General features: G+C 40.8%; 1 protein-coding gene and 2 non-coding genes across 3 annotated transcripts; 2 read left to right on the top strand and 1 right to left on the bottom strand.

Moving 5' to 3' along the window:
- Positions 1 to 3,511: 3,511 nt before the first annotated feature.
- LOC113602611 (U6 spliceosomal RNA) lies at positions 3,512 to 3,618 on the top strand. Its single transcript, XR_003424095.1, has one exon. It is a non-coding gene; the product is annotated as a U6 spliceosomal RNA (small nuclear RNA).
- Positions 3,619 to 10,574: 6,956 nt separating this feature from the next.
- On the bottom strand, positions 10,575 to 14,285 carry DEFB115 (defensin beta 115). The gene is given in 2 exon segments (XM_027069275.2): positions 10,575 to 11,396; positions 13,980 to 14,285. Coding segments are annotated over 2 exon segments (333 nt in total). The 5' UTR covers positions 14,074 to 14,285; the 3' UTR covers positions 10,575 to 11,157.
- A 4,054-nt stretch (positions 14,286 to 18,339) lies between these two features.
- LOC113602612 (U6 spliceosomal RNA) lies at positions 18,340 to 18,443 on the top strand. Its single transcript, XR_003424096.1, has one exon. It is a non-coding gene; the product is annotated as a U6 spliceosomal RNA (small nuclear RNA).
- Positions 18,444 to 18,785: the final 342 nt, after the last annotated feature.

The following is an 18,785-nucleotide window of genomic DNA, read 5'->3' on the forward strand; positions in this document are numbered from 1 at the left end:
GTGTATATATCTGAGTAACTAGTTTGTTGGCCTGTGCATTGATGCGTGGTTGTGAACACACGCCTATGGGTGTGTCCGTGTTCAGTTTGTATGTGATAGTGGATCTGTGAATAAATTGAGTTGTACACATGTATCCTTGCCAACGTGCACATGGATACACAGTACCTGTTTCTGGGAAGGTGGGCACTGCAAAGGGGGTTTCAACTGTAATACATATTTATTAGTTCAAAGCAATGAGGCACTGATAAACATGTGCAATAATATGCATGTGTCCTGCCTTAGAGTAGAATCTGGCTATGTCCAAGGAGCTAAGCATCAGAAGCACATTTCTGTTCAGGCAAATGGGAACTTGCCCCACAAGTACTCCCGTAGGCAAAGTCTGTAGTCTTAAACTCTCAGGGAAATACCTTTAATAATAACAGCAATAGTAGCAACAACAACAACAATAACTATAACAAAGGCTGACGTTTAGGTAACTCTTAGCAAGTGCCAGACTCTATTCTAGGGACTTGACATGCCTTAACTCATTTAATGATCACAGCAACCTCAAGAAGTAGTCTTTATTATTATTATTTCCATTGTTCAGATGGGAATGAAGGGACAGAGAGCTGAAGTTACTTGTCCAGAGACCAAGATCTCGTAAATAACAGAGCCCAGATTTGAATCTAGATGGCTTTGATCCCAGCTCCTGTGCACTTCGCATTCTATGTCTTCTGTCATCATGGCTGCATAGAGACTGACCGTAGCCATATCTTTCCCAGGAAGCATGAAAAAAGCATTCAAAAGATCGAAGGTAGAAGAAACATCTAAATGTCACCAAGGATATGGAGTATGCAGAGATCGATGCAGAAAAGATGAAACAGAAGTTCACTTCTGTCGTAACAACAGAAGGTGCTGCATTAACTCAGATTCAACCATCCTTACTAATGTTATAGCGAAGGAAATTGAGTGGCCAAGATTAATCACCACAAGTATGCCTTTTTACTGAAGACCCTCAATGATTTCCCCTTCTGGAAAACTTCCTGTCAAATATTTTCATGATAAAATTGCATTCCAGCCTCCCGTGTCTGTCTTTTATTCTATGAAGATTCATGATCGGAGGAGGGAAGTTAGGTGGCAGCCGTAGACTTCGATAAAAAGGCTCCAGCCAAGAAAGCAAATAAAATTCTGGGATTGTGCTAAGTAGATGTAGAGGGTACAGAGGAACTGAGATTATAGTTTACCTTGCTTGCTTACCATGTAGAGTGAAAAAGAATAAGCAGGCACTTCACAAAATTGGGTATCTAAATGGCCACCAGACATAAGACAGGGTGTCCATACGTATTAGCTATCAAGGAAAAGCCAACGAAAACTTCAGTGAGATGTTACTCGGCATACGCCAAGGTGGCTGAACACACGACAATTTCATATGTTGGTGAGAATAGGGAGGGACTGGGACTCTCATATACTGCTGGTAGGTAGATAAAAGAAAAATTGAACATACGAATTCCATATGCTTCACCATAGCCACTTTAAGCACATACATAACAGAAACATACTTTCACCAAAAGGCATGTACAAGAATGTTCATGGAAGCATTATCTTAACTCTAAAGCATGTCAACAAGAGAATAAATATGCTATATTGCAAAGAAAATAGACTATTTCTCCACAAAATAACACTAATTAAACCCAAAAGTACAATGGTGAGTGAAGAAATAATTCCCTTTTATACAGAGTTTAAAAATAAGAAAAAATTAATATGGCATTAGATATCAAGATAGTGAGGGCACCTGGGTGGCTCAGTCGGTTAAGCGTCCGACTTTGGCTCAGGCCATAATCTCGCGGTTCATGAGTTCAAGCCCCAAATTGGGCCCTGTGCTGACAGCTCAGAGCCTGGAGCCTGCTTCTGATTCTGTGTCTCCCTCTCTCTCGGCCCCTCCCCTGCTCACACTTTCTCTCTCTCTCTCTCTCTCTCTCTCTCAAAATTAAACATTAAAAAAAAGGTTTTTAAAGAAATCAAGATAGCGATAACTTTTAAGAAAGAAAATAAGATGAACTTCCATAATGCTAGTAAAGTTTTATTTTTTGACCGAGGTAATGGTTACATGGGCTTGTTCATTTTATGATAATTCATCAGACTACGTACTTAGGATTTTTGCACTTTTCTGTAGACACGTTATGATTCAATTAAAATGATTATTTTAAAAAGAGACCTAAGAGACTTAGGTTATGCCCAGAATTCTCTGCAAGGGTATTCACACCATGCTGACTTCCAATTCGAATGGCACTATTCTTTAAGGGCGTGATTTTTTTTTCCTGAAACTTCCCCGTATGCAAATTAGTCACACATTCTGTCCAGGAGAGAGAGGCTTTGTCCTGCACCTTTTCAGTTAAGCCAGGCTACACAAAGGTAACAAACCATGAAGATCTCAATATCAGTCGGAAATTGAGGCCCCAAATGAGTTATTAATAAAAATAGTGTACTCATACTTTTCCAAAGAAGACATCCAGATGGCTAACAGACACATGAGAAAAATGCTCAACATCACTCCTCATCAGGGAAACACAAATCCAAACCACAGTGAAATACCACCTCACACCTGGCAGAATGGCCAAAGTTAACAACTCAGGCAACAACAGATGTTGGCGAAGATGCGGAGAAAGGGGAACCCTTTTGCACTGCTGGTGGGAGGGCAAGCCGGTGCAGCCGCTCTGGAACACAATACGGAGGTTTCTCGAAAAATGAAAAATAGAACTACCCTACGACCCAGCAATTGCACTACTAGGATTTTATCCAAAGGATACAAAAGTGCTGATTTGAAGGGGCCAAATTATGGAAAGAGCCCAAATGTCCATCATCTGATGAATGGATAAAGAAGATGTGGTATACATATACCATGGAATACTACTCGGCGATGAAAAAGAATGGAATCTTGCCATTTGCAACAATGTGAATGGAACTAGAGGGTATTATGCTGAGCAAAATAAGTCAGAGAAATACAGATATCTTGTGATTTCACTCACATGTGGAATTTGAGAAACTCAATAGATGAACATAGGGGAAGGGAAGGAAAAATAGGACAAAAACAGAGAGGGAGGCAAACCATAAGAGACTCTTAAATACACAGAACAAATTGAGGGTTGCTAGGCGGTGGGGGTGGGGTAGGTTAAATGGGTGATGGGCAATAAGGAGGGCACCTTTCGGGATGAACACTAATTATAATAATGTTTTGGGGAGCATTATAATATTTGCAGAGTTAAATGCATAACCATAGTAATATAAAACGTACAATGGAGGTTATTGGCGTGAAAGTGTTCTAAGGTCCTAGTATGTTGGCAAAAGCAATAATTTACATTAGACTGTAATAAGGAAAGGATGCGTGCTATAATTTCTAGGGTAGCCACTCAAAGAATTGTAAACCAAAAACAAAAACCATGTAACTAACAAGTTAACAGAAAGAAAAAGAAATAATAAAATTTCCATTAGGCCAAAAGAATACAAGAAAGATGGATATAAGAATGTAAAACAAATGCTCGCTGCGGCAGCACATATACTAAAATTGGAACGATACAGAGAAGGTTAGTGTGGCCCCCGTGCAAGGATGACATGCAAATTCGTGAAGCGTTCCATATTTTTAGATATGTTTTGGGGCCAAAGAAGGTTGTTTGGAGAATGAATCTGGGATGAACGAGGGCTACCCCTCCCCTGGCCCACCCCCCCCTAACTGGGGTGTCTCTGCAGGCTGCTTTTCTAGGGATGCTAGTCACAATAGTCTTTATTTTTGTGTCTGTGCGAAAGTGCCAAGAACCCCTTCACATTTGTAGATCCACAACTGTTTTTATAAGCTGTGTGTGTCCTCTGTATTATTATTATTATTTTTTAGCTTCTGCCTATAAGTTATTAAAGACTGATGATGCTGTAAAAAAAAAAAAAAGAATGTAAAACAAGAAGGACAAATTAAAAAAAAACAACACTATTTCTGAAATGACTGATGGGGCCCCTGGGTGGTTCAGCCGGTTGAGCATCTGACTTCAGCTTGGGTCATGATCTCACAGTTCATGGGTTCAAGCCCCATGCTGGGCTCTATGTTGACAACTCAGAGCCTGGAGCCTGTTTCAGATTCTGTGTGTGTCTCTCTCTCTGCTCCTCTTCCACTCTCTCTCTCAAATATAAATAAACATTAAAAAAATTTTAATAAAATGACTGAAAAAAACGAAATAAATTCATTAACTTAAATGCAAATCAGCTAAATGCTCCAATTAAAAGACTATTATTTCCAAGCTTGATAAGAAACAAAATCCAACCATATGCTGCCTATAAGAGCCATACTTAACTATAAGGATACAAGACATTTTATTCCATACTGGTCGCAGAGAGCCCTTTTCTGACTTTACCGTCCTGTGAATTTGTTTATGTTCAGCAGGGAAACACCATGGTCCACCTGGTAGCAACTATACAGCTATCAGATGTAGGCTGTGTTTTTTCTTTCTCGGTGCTGACCAAAACGGAAAAAAAAAAAAAAATCACCAATTGATGCCATTGGCAGAAAGAAAAGGCAAGCCACCGAATTGGAGAAAATATTATAATACATATACCTACAACCTGACAAAGAACTCATATCTGGAATATAAAAAGAACCCCTACAAACCAATAGGAAAAGAAAGACAACCCAGGAGAAAAATAGGAAAAGGCTTGAGCACGTATTTCACAAAAGAAAGTAGCCAAGTGGTTAACAAACATGAAAATAAATATGAAAATGGGTTCAAGTTCATTTGTGCATCAGGAAAATGCAAATTATAGCCATAGTGTGATGCCCCAATACAGTTATTAGGTGGTTAAACTGAAAAGATATACAACGGCAAGTGTTGGCAGGGATGTGTACCAACTAGAACTCCCATCATGGTGGGAGTATAATTGGTTCAGCCAAATTGGAAAACTGATGGTATCTACTAAAGATGATCAATTACATGCCTTGTGGTCTACCATTCCTGGATATATACTCAACAACAAACAATATGGACATATTTCACTGTAAGACATGTTCCAGGGATGTTTCTAGCATTGCAATTTTTACTAGTCAAATAGGGGAAACAACCAAATGTCCATCAAAATTAGGATGAATAAATGACTTCTGGAATGTTCATAGAAGGGAATGCTGCACAGCGATGAGAATAATAAACTATTGTGGTATGTAACAACATGGAAGAATCTACAAGTGTTCCACTGAGCTTAAGCCAGATACAAAGGAGAGTTTTCTGAATGATTTCAGTTCTTAAAAACTTTTTAAAAGCAAAAGAAATTGGTATAAGTCAGGATCACGGTTACCTTCTTGGGATAAAGCATGACGGGAACCCAAATGTGGAAACAAACTCTTTTCTTACCCTTTGAGTCATACTTTCTCACCTGGGATGAGGCTGCTACCTCAGGTTCTATCTGTGTAGGGCTATCATTTGGGTTCTTATAGGCTGGTCAAAAGGACCAATATTAAAATTGTTGTTGTACTCATCATTCCTTAACCAAGGATTAAACCCCTTCTTTCTTCATCTTCAACTAAAACAATTAAATAATATATGCACATATCAACATCTGGGTCATCAAACATGGCCAGATGTTTCTGAACTTTAGCTTGCTCTTAAGCCAACAACTACCTTATCTATCGACAATCTGTATCCAAAGAATACTGCCTAGTCATTACACAAGTTATTCTCATGTCTGGGGAGAACAAAACATCCCTTAGCTTATTCCCACCTCAAGGAAGGACTCATGGTGGGATTACCTGGCTCATAACTATTTTTCTAGTTATATGCGTGCTGGATCCTTCTGTCCCCAGCACACATGTTACCCATTTGGAAAGAGCTCTCCTGACCACCTTATCTTAAGAATTTGCAGAGCCCAAGTCTGAGGAAGGCCATTTTGAGAAGGCAGGCCAGCAACCAGATGGCAGGCTAACCAACCATGGTACTGGCTACAGAGCCAGAAATAACCCTGTCCTCCTGTGGACTCAGCTACAGCCCCATCTGACCGTGATCTTGTTACCAGCACCATGTCAAAGGACCTGGGATGAGTCACACCTGCCTTTGCCTCAGGTAACAGGCCCATGGGCCTTGCTCCAATCCCTCTCAGCCATGGTTCAGAAGCAGTCCTGCCCACACAAGAAACCCAGCAGAAGACATCTATACACGCCCCTGGAGGGCATAACTATAAAAAAAAAAAAAAAGCAATTAATCAATAAATCCCATTTACAAAATCATCAAAAATAATAAAATACTTAAGAATAAATCTATCCAAAGAAGTGAAAGACCTGTACACTGAAAACTATAAAACACTGATGAAAGAAATTGAAGAAGACACAAATAAATAGAAAATAAATACCTTGTGTTCATGGATTGGAAGAATTAATATTGTAAGGTGTCCATACTACCAAAGCAATCTACAGATTAAATGTAATCCTTATTAAGATTCCAATGGCTTTTTTCATAGAAATAGAGAAAATAATCCTAAAATTCATATGGAACCACAAAAATCTCCAATGAGCCCAAGCCATCTTGAGAAAGAATAAAGCTGAAAGCGTCACATTTCTTGACACAGTGGGAAAAGGCTAGTCTCTTCAATAATGTTACTTGGAAAACTGGGTATCTACATGCATCAAAATAAAATTGGATACTTATCTTATACCATACCAAAAAACATTAACTCAAAACTGATTAATGACTGAAACAGAAGACCTAAAACCATAAAGCTCCGATCAAAAAACATAGGGAAAATCTTCATGACATTGGAAATGATTTTGTGGATTAAAAAAAAATTTTTTTTTAATGCTTATTTATTTTTGAGAGAGGAAGACAGAAAATCCCAAGCAGGCTCCAGATTCTGAGCTGTCAGCACAGAGCCTGATGCAGGGCTCGAACTCATGAACGGTGAGATCATGACCTGAGCTGAACTCAGGCACTTAACTGACTGAGCCACGCAGGCAACCCTGAATTTTTGGGTTTGACTCCAAAAGCACAGGCAACAAAAGTAAAAGTAAGTAGACCACATCAAACTGAAATGTCTCTGCACAACAGAATGAAGAGGCAACCTCCAGAAGGAGAGAAAATATTTGAAAACTATACATCTGATAAGAAGTTAATATCCAAAATATGTAAAGAACTCATACAGCTCGGTAGCAAAAAATCCAAATAATCCATTTAAATAATGGGCAAAGGACCTGAGCTGACATTTTCCCAAAGACGACATGCAATGGTCCATAGTTATATGAAGAGGTATACAACATCACTAATCATCAGGGAAATGTAAATCAAAACCACAATGAAATATTCATTCAATCTGTTAGGATGGCTATTACACCATCCATTACACCATTACACCAGACAGAGAACAAGTGTTTACAAGGACGTAAAGAAAGGGGGTTGCTGGTACACTGCTGGTGGAGTGTGAATCAATACAACCATCATGAAGAACAGTACAGAAGCTCCCCAAAAAGTTACAAATGAGGCTATCTTATGATCCAGCAATTCTTCCAGGTATATATCTGAAGGAAATGAAAACAGTATCTTGAAGGGATAGCTGAAGTCCCTTGATCACTGCAGCATTATTCGCAATAGCCAAGATACGGAAACTACCTAACTGTTTGCCAGTGGATGAATGGATAAAGAAAATTTGGTATCTAAATATCACATGTACATATACAAGTACACGCATTTACAGTGGAATATTATCCAGTGTTAGAAAGAAGGAAATCCTCCCATTTTGGAAACTTGGATAAACCTGGAGGACGTTACGCTAAGTGAAACAAGCCAGATATAGAAAACAAATCCTCTATGATCTCATTTATATGGTGAATCTAAATTAGCTGAACTCACAGAAAAGAGCAGAAAGGCGTTTGCCAGGGTTTGGAGGAGGAGAAGGTAGGCATGAAATGGAGAGACGTTGGTCAAAGGGTACGAACTTTCAGTTATGAGATGATTAAATTCTGGTGATCTAACATACAACATGGTGACTGTTATTATTAATACTTTATTTTATACTTGAAATTTGCTAAGAGAACTTTATCGTGTACTTGAAATTTGCTAAGACAGTAGATCTTAAGTGCTCTTATCTAGAAAAAAGATAACTATTTGAGGTGATAAGCGTGTTAAATTAACTAGATTGTGTGTTCATATATCAAATCACCACATTATATGCCTTAAATATAAGGAAATTTTATTTGTAAAAAAATTTAAGGTAAATAAATAAAAGGACCCTTCTGGTGGCGAGGAAAGAAAGAATATACATGGCTTAGGGCAGGTAGAAGTACTGTTTAGGTGTTACTTACAGAGAAGCATGTTTGTTTGGCAAGAAGAAGCTTCTCAGCAAAAGGGGAAGCCCATTTTTAAAAAGGGTGAGGGGGTGCCTGGGTGGCTCATTCGGCTGAGTGTCTGAGTCTTGATTTCAGCTCAGGTCATGACCTAAGGGTTCATGGGATTGAGCCCTGCATCGGGCCCTGCACTGATAGCATGGAGCCTGCTTGAGTTCTCTTTCTCTCTCCCTCTCTCTCTCTCAACGTAAATAAACATTAAAAAAAAGGAGAGAGAGGGAGAAAAAAAAGGGTGAGAAACATTAATTTCAAAGAACACAAGTTGCTTGTGAGGTCCATGGTGGGAATGGAAAGGGAGAGTTTGAGGTGAACAGGGATGATCACAAAGGAAGTATAGAATGGTGTAATCATCATACAGCTTTTGAAGAGTTTGAAAGGAAAAATAAAAATTTCCGATTTGGGTTTTAGAAATGATCCACTGGCAACTATATGGAAACAATGGAGGGAGTCAAAGGGATGATGGGAGACCAAAAGACAAGTGGGATATAAGCGTTATAGTATGTGTATTAATACTTCAAAGTATGTGTATGTGTATGTATGTTGTATTAATACGACAAAGTATCACAGGCTGAGTGGCTTAAACAACAGACATTTATTTTCTCACAATTCTGGAAGCTAAAAAGTCCACGGTCAAGGTGTCAGCAGAGTTGATTTCCTCTGAGGCCTTGTTCCTTGACCTGTAGATGGCTATCTTCTCCCTGTGTCTTCACGTGGTTTTTCTTCTGTGTCCTCACCTCCTCTTCTTATAAGAATGCCAGTCATATTGGATTAGGGTTCAGCCTAATGATTTCATCTTTATTTAATTGCTTCTTTAAATTTAGACTCTGTCTCCAAATTTGGTCATGTTCTGAGATACTGGGGATTAAGACTTGACTATATGAATTTGAGGGGACACAGTCAGCCAATAACAATGGGCAAGAAAAGATGATGGCTGAATGGGAATAGCAGAGGCCGGGATGGAAAACAGGTGCTATGGAGGCAGCCTTGGAAGGTCTTTGTAGCCGACGTGATGTGTAGGGGGCAGTGAGGAACAAGAAGATAACTAAGATATATTTTAGGATTATGGTTTGAATACTTAGGTTGAGGCCAATTTCCTGTTTCTCCGTCTTGTCATCCTCCATGCCTTTGCTTTCTAAAGTGGAATCTGAAGTCATGGATCCAGAAAGTGGATTTTTACCATAATGTGAAGAATAAAGAAGGCTTTGGGAGTTGAAAGGCTTACGGAGTTTATTACCTAGTCCAACACTTTCATTTTGGGAGTGGGCAAAAGGAGGCTCAGAGTAGTAAGGGGATAGATCCAGTCACATCCTATTAGTGCATCTGAATTTCCGCTGCACCCTTTTCACTTCTTTGGGACTACGGTCTGGAGGCATGTTGATACAACCCTCTGACACCTGCGTCCGTTTGTAGGCATAATTTCTCTAGCCAAAAACGCAGAAAAACGTGTACAAGAACAGGTGGCTTCTAAGGCTTTTCTGCAGCCGTTGGTGTGGTCTGGGTTAAAGTTTAAATATTATTTGGCATCTCTGTGCGTAAGTAAGCGGAGATCCAGCCTCAGATCCACTCTCCAGCTATCCTAAGGACCTCTTCTGAGGTTTGGGATGGTAGATGGTTGGAGGGAAATGAGGAAAATGATGTGAAAGTCCGTTGAGAAAGGCATTGAATGGTTAGAATCTGCCATGATGGTGAGGATTGCTGCACACTGTCTCCAGACTGTGTTCTCCAGATTATTACGTCAACAGAGGCAAGGGATAATTTTCCTCTGTAGACCTGACTGGCATTGGCCTCTGAACTAAGACTGCTAAGTGGGAACAACTCCTTCCTTAACTGCAACTCAGGATCATTTCTATTTGTGCCTGGATATGCAAGTTAGGGCTGGATTTGTTACACATTTTAACCACAAGGAGGCTCACAAGTCCTTGCCTTCCGCCACACCTTCCACATTAAAGAGGTTGGTTCTGGGTGCTGCAGTAATGATTTTCCACTGGGAAGAAGCATAATGTCTAAACTCGGGCATCATGGGTTCAAAATCCTGCTACTGAACTATTAGCTCAGTGGTCAACGGTACCTGGGGCAAGTCGCTTAAACTCTCTGTGACTTGGTTTCCTCTTCTGGCAAAGAGACATAAAACTACGCTGTTAACCTCATGGAGCTAGCTGTTAGGACAAAAGGAGACTATGTATGTAACATGCTTAGGACAAGGCCTTGCACCCATGAGTTCTCAGTAAATGTTGAGGATTTGGGGGGTTGTTTTTTTGGTTTGGGGGTACTGGTTGTTTGTGTGTGTGTGTTTTGTTTTGTTTTACTATCTTCCCCTTTCATTTGGGTAGGGTAGCAATGGTTGTTTCCCAGTCAGAGGGCACGCCAATCTTTGGAAAGCCAAGTGCGATTAGGGAACTGGGGTAAGGGATAAATTCCAAGAGTGAGCCCATGAGGCAGAATCTTGGGCTAAACCTTGAGCTAAAGAGGCAAAAGAAGACCTCTGGACCAAACACACTGACCTACCTCAAGAGTCTAGGATGAGGCGTTAGATAAGAATGTGTGGCTAAGATGGAAGCTGCATTAGCCTGGAAAACTTCCATGTTGAGGGACCTAGCAGCGCCTGGTCGGAGGCTTAGGAATTCAGAATCTAGATCCTATAAAACTGTCTTACAGTGAGAACCAGTAATATCAGTCAAACCCTGGGACAACCTAGAGATATCAGGCTACAGAGGACTAGAGAGGCAGGACGGAAAGAGAGCTGGAATGAGCATATTTTCTTTAATGGATTATGTGAAGACCCAGCAGGTGTCTAAGGAGCTAGGGACCATGTAGGTCCTTTACTGACTCATTATTCTGGCTGTTAAAAGTCTTACGTCAAGAGTTGGTGGATGTTGAGTTGTTCTTGACTTAAACTGACATCTTATCTGTTGTTTCTCATAAGGGTTTAAGGATATGTGCTTTCCATCAGGGATGCAGCAAATTCTTTTTGGCCCACATTTTTCTTTCTTCTTCTCATTTTCTTTGCAAGATTGCCTGCATCTGCCAATTCTATAACTGCACCTTTTGACCCATCCATCTATCAAAATAAACAAAAAGATGAATAAACAAAATACATGAAAAAGAGTAGAGACTATTCGACTACGGATGTTAGTATTATAGTAATAATGGTTAGAATGAACTACCGAAATGTAATGGCATTCTTGGGAAAATTAAGTCTGTCCATGTAGAAATGCTTAATACTGGTCGCGACATGTACAAGATAAGAGTAGTTATCTCCCTTCCTTCAACCAGCTCTAACTGGACTTTATTTCTGTACTTGTGATGTTTTCACCTGTCGTTTTTCAGTCTCACCAACACTCGTTCCTCCTTGTCCCCAAATCTACGTGCCTGCCAAGGAATGGACCTATACCTTTAATTTCCTGTTTTTGACCCACTCTGTTCATTATTCACTCAACAGTGCTTTGTTGAACACCAGAGCGTGTCCCAGGCACTGTTCCAGGTGCATGACCCAAATGACGCCCTAGAACAGGGCTTTGAACATTGAAAGATCAGTGTATATTGCCAACCTGCAGGCTGATATTCTGGATGGTGTAAAACTCTGCACTTAGATGACATTGTGGCTCAACCTTATCTGGATCTATAAAACACAAAGTACACACCCAACTTCCCCAACACCCTGGGTTCCTTTGAGAGATCATAGTATCTTGATTCCCTCTATTTGTGTTTTTCCCCAAACTCCCCTCCTGGAAGATAATTCCCAAGTCTCTCTTTCTCACTTGGATGTTCAGAATGGAAAAATCAGAATTAAGAGGACTCTGATTCCATGAATCAATGTGCAAATTCTTTCCCCAAAATGTCTTTTGCAGCTCTAATTCCCTCCCCAAGACCAATTAGCCCTCACTAGAGTTTAAAGCAGGCTGAAACCAACTCAGTATTAGCCCAGAATTACCTTCTTTTGCTTCTAGAACAACTCAGTGATTGACAAAGATTTTCGGTTTGAAAAGCTGATCCAAGAGAGGGTGCAGCTTTTAGCAGCAATAATCCAAAAGGAAATCATGAAAATAAAAATCATAAACTTTAGGGACGTCTGGGTGGCTCAGTCAGTTAAGCATCCCACTTGGGCTCAAGTCATGATCTCACGGTTGGGGAGTTTGAGCCCTGCATAGAGCTCTCTGCTGTCAGGGCATACCCGCTTCAGATCCTCTGAAGAGCCCCTCTCGCTCTTGCTTGCTTGCTTGCGTGCTCTCTCTCTGTCTCTCAAAAATAAATAAACATTATAAATACCTTTAGGGGTGCCTGGGTGGCTCAGTCGGTTAAGTGTCCGACTTGGCTCAGGTCATGATCTTGTGGTTTGTGAGTTTGAGCTTGAGCTCCGCATCCAACTCTATGCTGACAGCTCAGAGACTGGAGCCTGCTTCGGATTCTGTGTCTCCCTCTCTCTGCCCACCGCCCCCCCCCCCCCGCCCCGCCCCGCCCAAGGATAATCATTAAAGTTTTTGGTTTTTAATTTTTTTTTAACGTTTACTTATTTTTTTTTTAATTTTTTTTCAACGTTTATTTATTTTTGGGACAGAGAAAGACAGAGCATGAACGGGGGAGGGGCAGAGAGAGAGGGAGACACTGAATCGGAAACAGGCTCCAGGCTCTGAGCCATCAGCCCAGAGCCTGACGCGGGGCTCGAACTCCCGGACCGCGAAATCGTGACCTGGCTGAAGTCGGACGCTTAACCGACTGCGCCACCCAGGAGCCCCACGTTTACTTATTTTTGAGAGACAGAGAGAGCCGGCGGTGGGGGAGGGGGGGGATGGATAGGGGCAGAGAGAGAGATACACAGAATCCAAAGCAGGCTCCAGGCTCTAAGCTGTCAGCACAGAGCCCCTCACGGGGCTCAAACTCATACGCCGTGAGATCACGACCTAGCCAAAGTCGGATGCTTAACCGACTGAGCCACCTAGGTGCCCCTCTCAAGGACAAACATGAAAAAACAATAAACTTTAGAATCCCCAGGAAGCTTAAGCAGAAAATATTTCCGTCAGAAAGTTATTCACTGCTCAGTCATAAAATCTATCATATTGTTAGAGCTATGGCCATGTTCAATCTGGAATCCAGAATCACCTGCCTTAACCAGCTCCACGCCTTGAGCCTGTTTTTACAAAACTCCAGATATCGGGCGTCAATCTACAAATTTTTCACTATACGTGTTCTAAGACAAGAGCAAGATAGCTCTTCTGATTGCTTTAAAGGAACGTTCAAGTCCACATAACAATGGAGAAGCAAAGTAATGGGACCTGTTATTATCAGAGGCAGTATCAATTGAAAGTAGGTTGGAGTGAGAGACACCTGGGATGAGACCCCGTTGACATTTGGGACAAGGATATTAAGGACACCAGGGATGCTGTAGTTGCTTCTGCATATGGAGGGGACATCATATGAGAAACCTTGGGCTCCGCCCATATTTGCCATCATGAAAAACACCATAATGGTCGAAAGTGACAGACCACCCTTATTATGGGACGTAGTCACTATACCAAGGCTTTTCACTACATCTCAGTTGTCTCTGTAGATTGTCTTCACGGCCGCACATGATCAGTTTTTCAATAATTCTATCCATAGAACCCCATTCTCACTCCCTTTTCCCTCCTCTCCATGGTCTGGTTACCTGGGGAAGCCTAAGCCAGGAGCACAAGGACAGGTAAGGCCAGGAACAAGAGTTTAATGTATCCTGAGAGGGAAGAGGAACGATCCGGCAGCATACTGATGTGCCGGGAAAGGTTGGTCTTCACTCGGATTTTATTGTCTTGGGTACGGCTGAGTCATGGACAATAAATCAGAGAAGGGCAGAGCACCCCACCACCCATCAGCTTGTGGGTTAGCAACATAAATCGATGATCCAATGTTCAGAGCCCTTCTCGAGACATCATCTGGGAAGGCGGAAGGCATTAATTAGCAGAGGACCTAGAAGTCTGTCACGAGTCTGTGACACTGTGGAGAGAATGGACCCACTTTCCAAGAAGCCTTTCAAGCTCCTCTCCTTGGGCAATGGAGCCTCCTCCCTTATGTTCTCACAGCCTTTCTGCTTCCTTCTTTCTGCCATAATGTTTTTCATGTTGAGTTGGGACTAAGGATTTTTCTAGTTCATCTCCCCTATCAGACTGACATTGTCAAAGGCAACTTTTGACAGTGAGCCCCTGAAGGTAGGGACTGGCTATAATTTCTGTATATCCAGAGGGTCCAATGCACGTTTGTTGAAAACGATGAATTAATGAATGCATGTTGGTATTCACTCATACCCTGATAGATCTTAGAAGTGGCATTTCTCAGCTATTTAAATGCAGCCTCAGAGAATGGAAGATGTTTGCCTCGGGTCGTACTGCGGGCAAGAAAAAAACCAGACTAAGACCCTCCTAACCCAGCCCAACATCCAACTCTTTAACTATGCCTTTACTCCTTGTTTCCTACTCCACATCCTTAATACTGGCTCCTTCTGCGACTTTCTTAGACTTCAGCCATCAAAGAGTACAGCAAAAATACCTACCCTCCCCCCCCCCCCCGCCAGATTCTCCAACAAAAAGGGGAGACTGCCTGGGCTCCATCAGTAAGTGTGTCTGTGAATCCATTGGGTTTTCTTTTTGGAGTCCTTAGTCTGTGGTATAGTCATTTTACACCTTTTGATGGGCCCAGGGCTCTTCCAGTCTACTCTCTTCTTCTTACAGTTGCAGGTATCAGGGACAGCCTGGTGGATATCAGGAGACCTGTTTTGCCCTTGATATCCAAGTAGTCCCTTCTCCAGGAAAAGCAGTGAGCGTGAAGCCATCCACTGAAGCCTTACTGTCTTTCAGTAGCCATCGTAAGCGCTTTCCATACATGAGCCCCTTGAATCCTCACAGGATCCCGATAGGCAAATGTAATTTGCCCAGGGTTACACAGTGCTTAGGACTGAGGTCTGGATTCGGGTCTGGCTTACTTGTTTCAAGAGCACATGTTCTTTCTATTACCCTGGGGGGGATTGTGCCTGAATAATGATGGAAGGAGGGATCTATTAACCTGGAAAGCAGTGATGGGTGGATGAGAGGTAGGGTCACTATCTTCTGAAAGACATGTTCTATGCAGGCCTAGAGGGCAGAACCAGAAGTCTTGGCTGGAAACAGCAGCGGGGCAGGTTTTCACTAATTGGACAGACCTCTGATGATTAGAACCATCTGAAACTGGTTGGACTGTCTGGGAGATGGGGTGGTTCCTGGTGTCCAAATGCTACATATGGAGTCTGCCTGACCACTTCTCTCAGGTCCTGCAGGGAGGACTGGTGAACTGGCTGGTGTGAATCTCTGTACTAGACAGAGTTCTGAGAGAAGAAGAAAGCAAATTCTTGCATTCTGATGGGGGTGGGAGACAACAAATATGTAACACTACAGCCTGTAGATAATATGGCAGGTTGTTAAGTTTGTAAGAAGATATGCAAATGACTAAAGTTTGGACTAGGAAATTGATAAAGACCATTCTCTGCAATAGAACTCAAGCTCAGAAAGGTCAATTGACTTTCTTAAGGCCACACAGTTGGTAAGCCATAAAGTCCCAAATGACTCCAAATCCATTGCTCCTCGCAACCAGGGGAAAATGTCTCACCAAACACATACATCTTCTGGCTATAACTGTCTTCGTTTTTTAGTTTAATGTAAATCTTATCTTGAAATTATTATAGATTAAGAGGGAGTTGCAAAGACAGTAGAGAAATCTTGTGTAGCCTTTGCATAGTTTCTCCAAATGTTGTTTTGAATAACTACAGCACAATGTCAAAACAAGGAAACTGACATTGGTGCAATGTTTATGTATATTTCTATGTCATTCTATCACAGGCATTGTTTAGTGTAAGCAATCAATATGCAGAACTATTCAATCACCACAAAGATCTTCCTTGTGCTACCTAGCTCCCAACTTCCCCAACATCCCTAACCCATGGCAACTAACAAGATATTCTCCATTGTTCTAATTTTGTCATTTTGAGAATGTTATATACATGGAATCATACAGTACGCAACCTTGTGAGATCACTGCATCTATCAATAGTTGTTTCTTCTGTCACTGTGTAGTATTCCATGGTACGGATGTACTACAGTTATAGAACATTTGGCTGTTTACAGATTTTGGTTATTACAAACAAAGCTGATATAAATATTTGTGTACAGATTTTTCTGTGGACAAAAGTTTTCATTTCTCTGGATAAATGCCTAGGGGGTGATTGCTAGCTTTTAAAAAAAAAATTGCCAAACTATTTTTCAGAGTGCCTGCACCATTTAACATTCTCGCCAACAATGTATGAGAGATTCAGTCTCTCCTCATCAGCATTTGGTATTGCCATGGTTTTAAATGCTATCTGTTCTAACGGATAATGCGTAGTATCTCCTGCTGGTGTTAATTTGCATTTCCCTAATTGCTACTGATGTTGATCATCTTTTCTTGTACTTAGATGCCATCCTCCTTGGTGAAATCCCTGTTCATTTGCCCATTTTCTAAATGGAATATTTGTGTTTCTTATGAGGAGTATGTCTTTACTTTTTTATTGAAGCATAACTAACATACAGTGTTATGTTAGTCTCAGGTATACAATATAATGATTCAACAATTCTCTACATTACCCAGTGCTCACCATGGTAAGTGAAGTCACCATCCGTCACCAAACAACGTTATTAAGATCTTACTGACTCTATTACCTATGCTGTACTGTTCGTCTCCATGAATTATTTATTCTGTAACTGGAAGTTTGTACCTCTTAGTCTCTCCTTTTTCTATTTCACCCACTTCTCCCCAACTCCCTTCTGGCAACCACAATTTGTTCTCTGTATCAAAGAGACGATTTTGTGTGTCTTTTTCTTTGTTTGTTCATTTGTTTGGTTTCTTTAATTGCACATATCAGTGAAATTGTATGGTACTTGTCTTTCTCTGACTTATTTCACTTAGCATAATACCCTTTAGGTCCATTCACGTAGTTGCAAATGGCAAGATCTCATTCCTTTTTACAACTGAGTACCATTCCATTGTGTATACATATATCACGTCTTTTTTCTCCATTCATCTATTGATGGACACTTGGGTTGCTTCCATATCTTGGCTAATGTAAATAAGGCTGCAGTAAACATAGATGTGCATACATCTTTTCAAACTGGGTTAATATCCAAAATATATTAAGAACTTATACAACTCAACACACACACACACACACACACACACACACACACACAAATAATAATCCAATTAAAAATGGGCAGAAGACCCAAATAGACATTTTTCCAAAGAGGACACACAAATGCCCAACAGACACATGAAAACATGCTCAACATCACTCATCAGTAGGACAATGCAAATCAAAAACCACAAGGAGATATCACCTCACACCTGTGCACAACTAAAATCAAAAGGACAAGAAGCAGCAAGTGTTGGTGAGGATGTGGAGAAAAAGGAATCCTTGTACACTGTTAGTGGGAATGCCACTACGATCCAGAAATGCCACTTCTGGGTATTTACTCAAAGATAATGGGATATTTTTAATTATTGAATTTTGAGAGTTGTTTATGTACTCTATTTGAGTTCTTTGTTGGCTATGCAATTGGCAAATAACATCTTTCAGTCTATGATCTCTTTTAATCCTTTCCATTTTTTTTAATTCATTACCACACCTAGTTACGGTTTTCTTTTTTGACCTTTTTTGTGGTGGCAACATTTAAGATCTAGTCCATTGGCAAATTTGCAGTATATAATACAACAGTGTTAACCATAGTCACGTTGTTGTGCAACAGAGCTTCAGAATTTACTCATCTCGCATAATTGAAAGTTTGTACCTCCTGAAACCATCTCTCCACTCCCGCCGCCACACAGTCTGACCACTGAGAGCCCACATGTAAATAAGATAGTGCGGTATTTTTCTTTTTTTCATCTGGCTTATTTCACTTAGCATGAGGTCTTCTGGGTTCACGCACGTTGTCAAAAAATGGCAGGACTTCCTTCCTTTTAAAAGGCTGATTATTGTGCTCGCTTCACCAGCACATGTATTAAAATTGGGACGATACAGAGATTAGCACAGCCCCTGCACGAGGATGACACACAAATTCATGAAGAAAAGTCTGATTATTATTCCACTTTATATATACACACTTTCTTTAACCATTCTACTGTCAACATACATTTGGGTTATTTCCACACCTTGGAAATACTATTGTAAATACTGTCTATTGTAAATACTGTGAATAACATGGGAATGCAAATATCTCTTCAACAGAATGATTTCATTTCATCCAGCTCTATATCCCGCAGTGGGATTTCTGGATCGTATGAGAGTACTATTTTTCATTTTTGGGGGAGAAACTACCATACTGTTTTCCACAGTGGCTGCACAATATTTGACAATATCACCTTCTGTCTGTGAACGCAGGATATCTTTCCATTTATTTCTGTCTTCAATTTCTTTCTTTCT

Source organism: Acinonyx jubatus, chromosome A3, assembly GCF_027475565.1.
Source record: "Acinonyx jubatus isolate Ajub_Pintada_27869175 chromosome A3, VMU_Ajub_asm_v1.0, whole genome shotgun sequence".
Classification (NCBI taxonomy): domain Eukaryota; kingdom Metazoa; phylum Chordata; class Mammalia; order Carnivora; family Felidae; genus Acinonyx; species Acinonyx jubatus.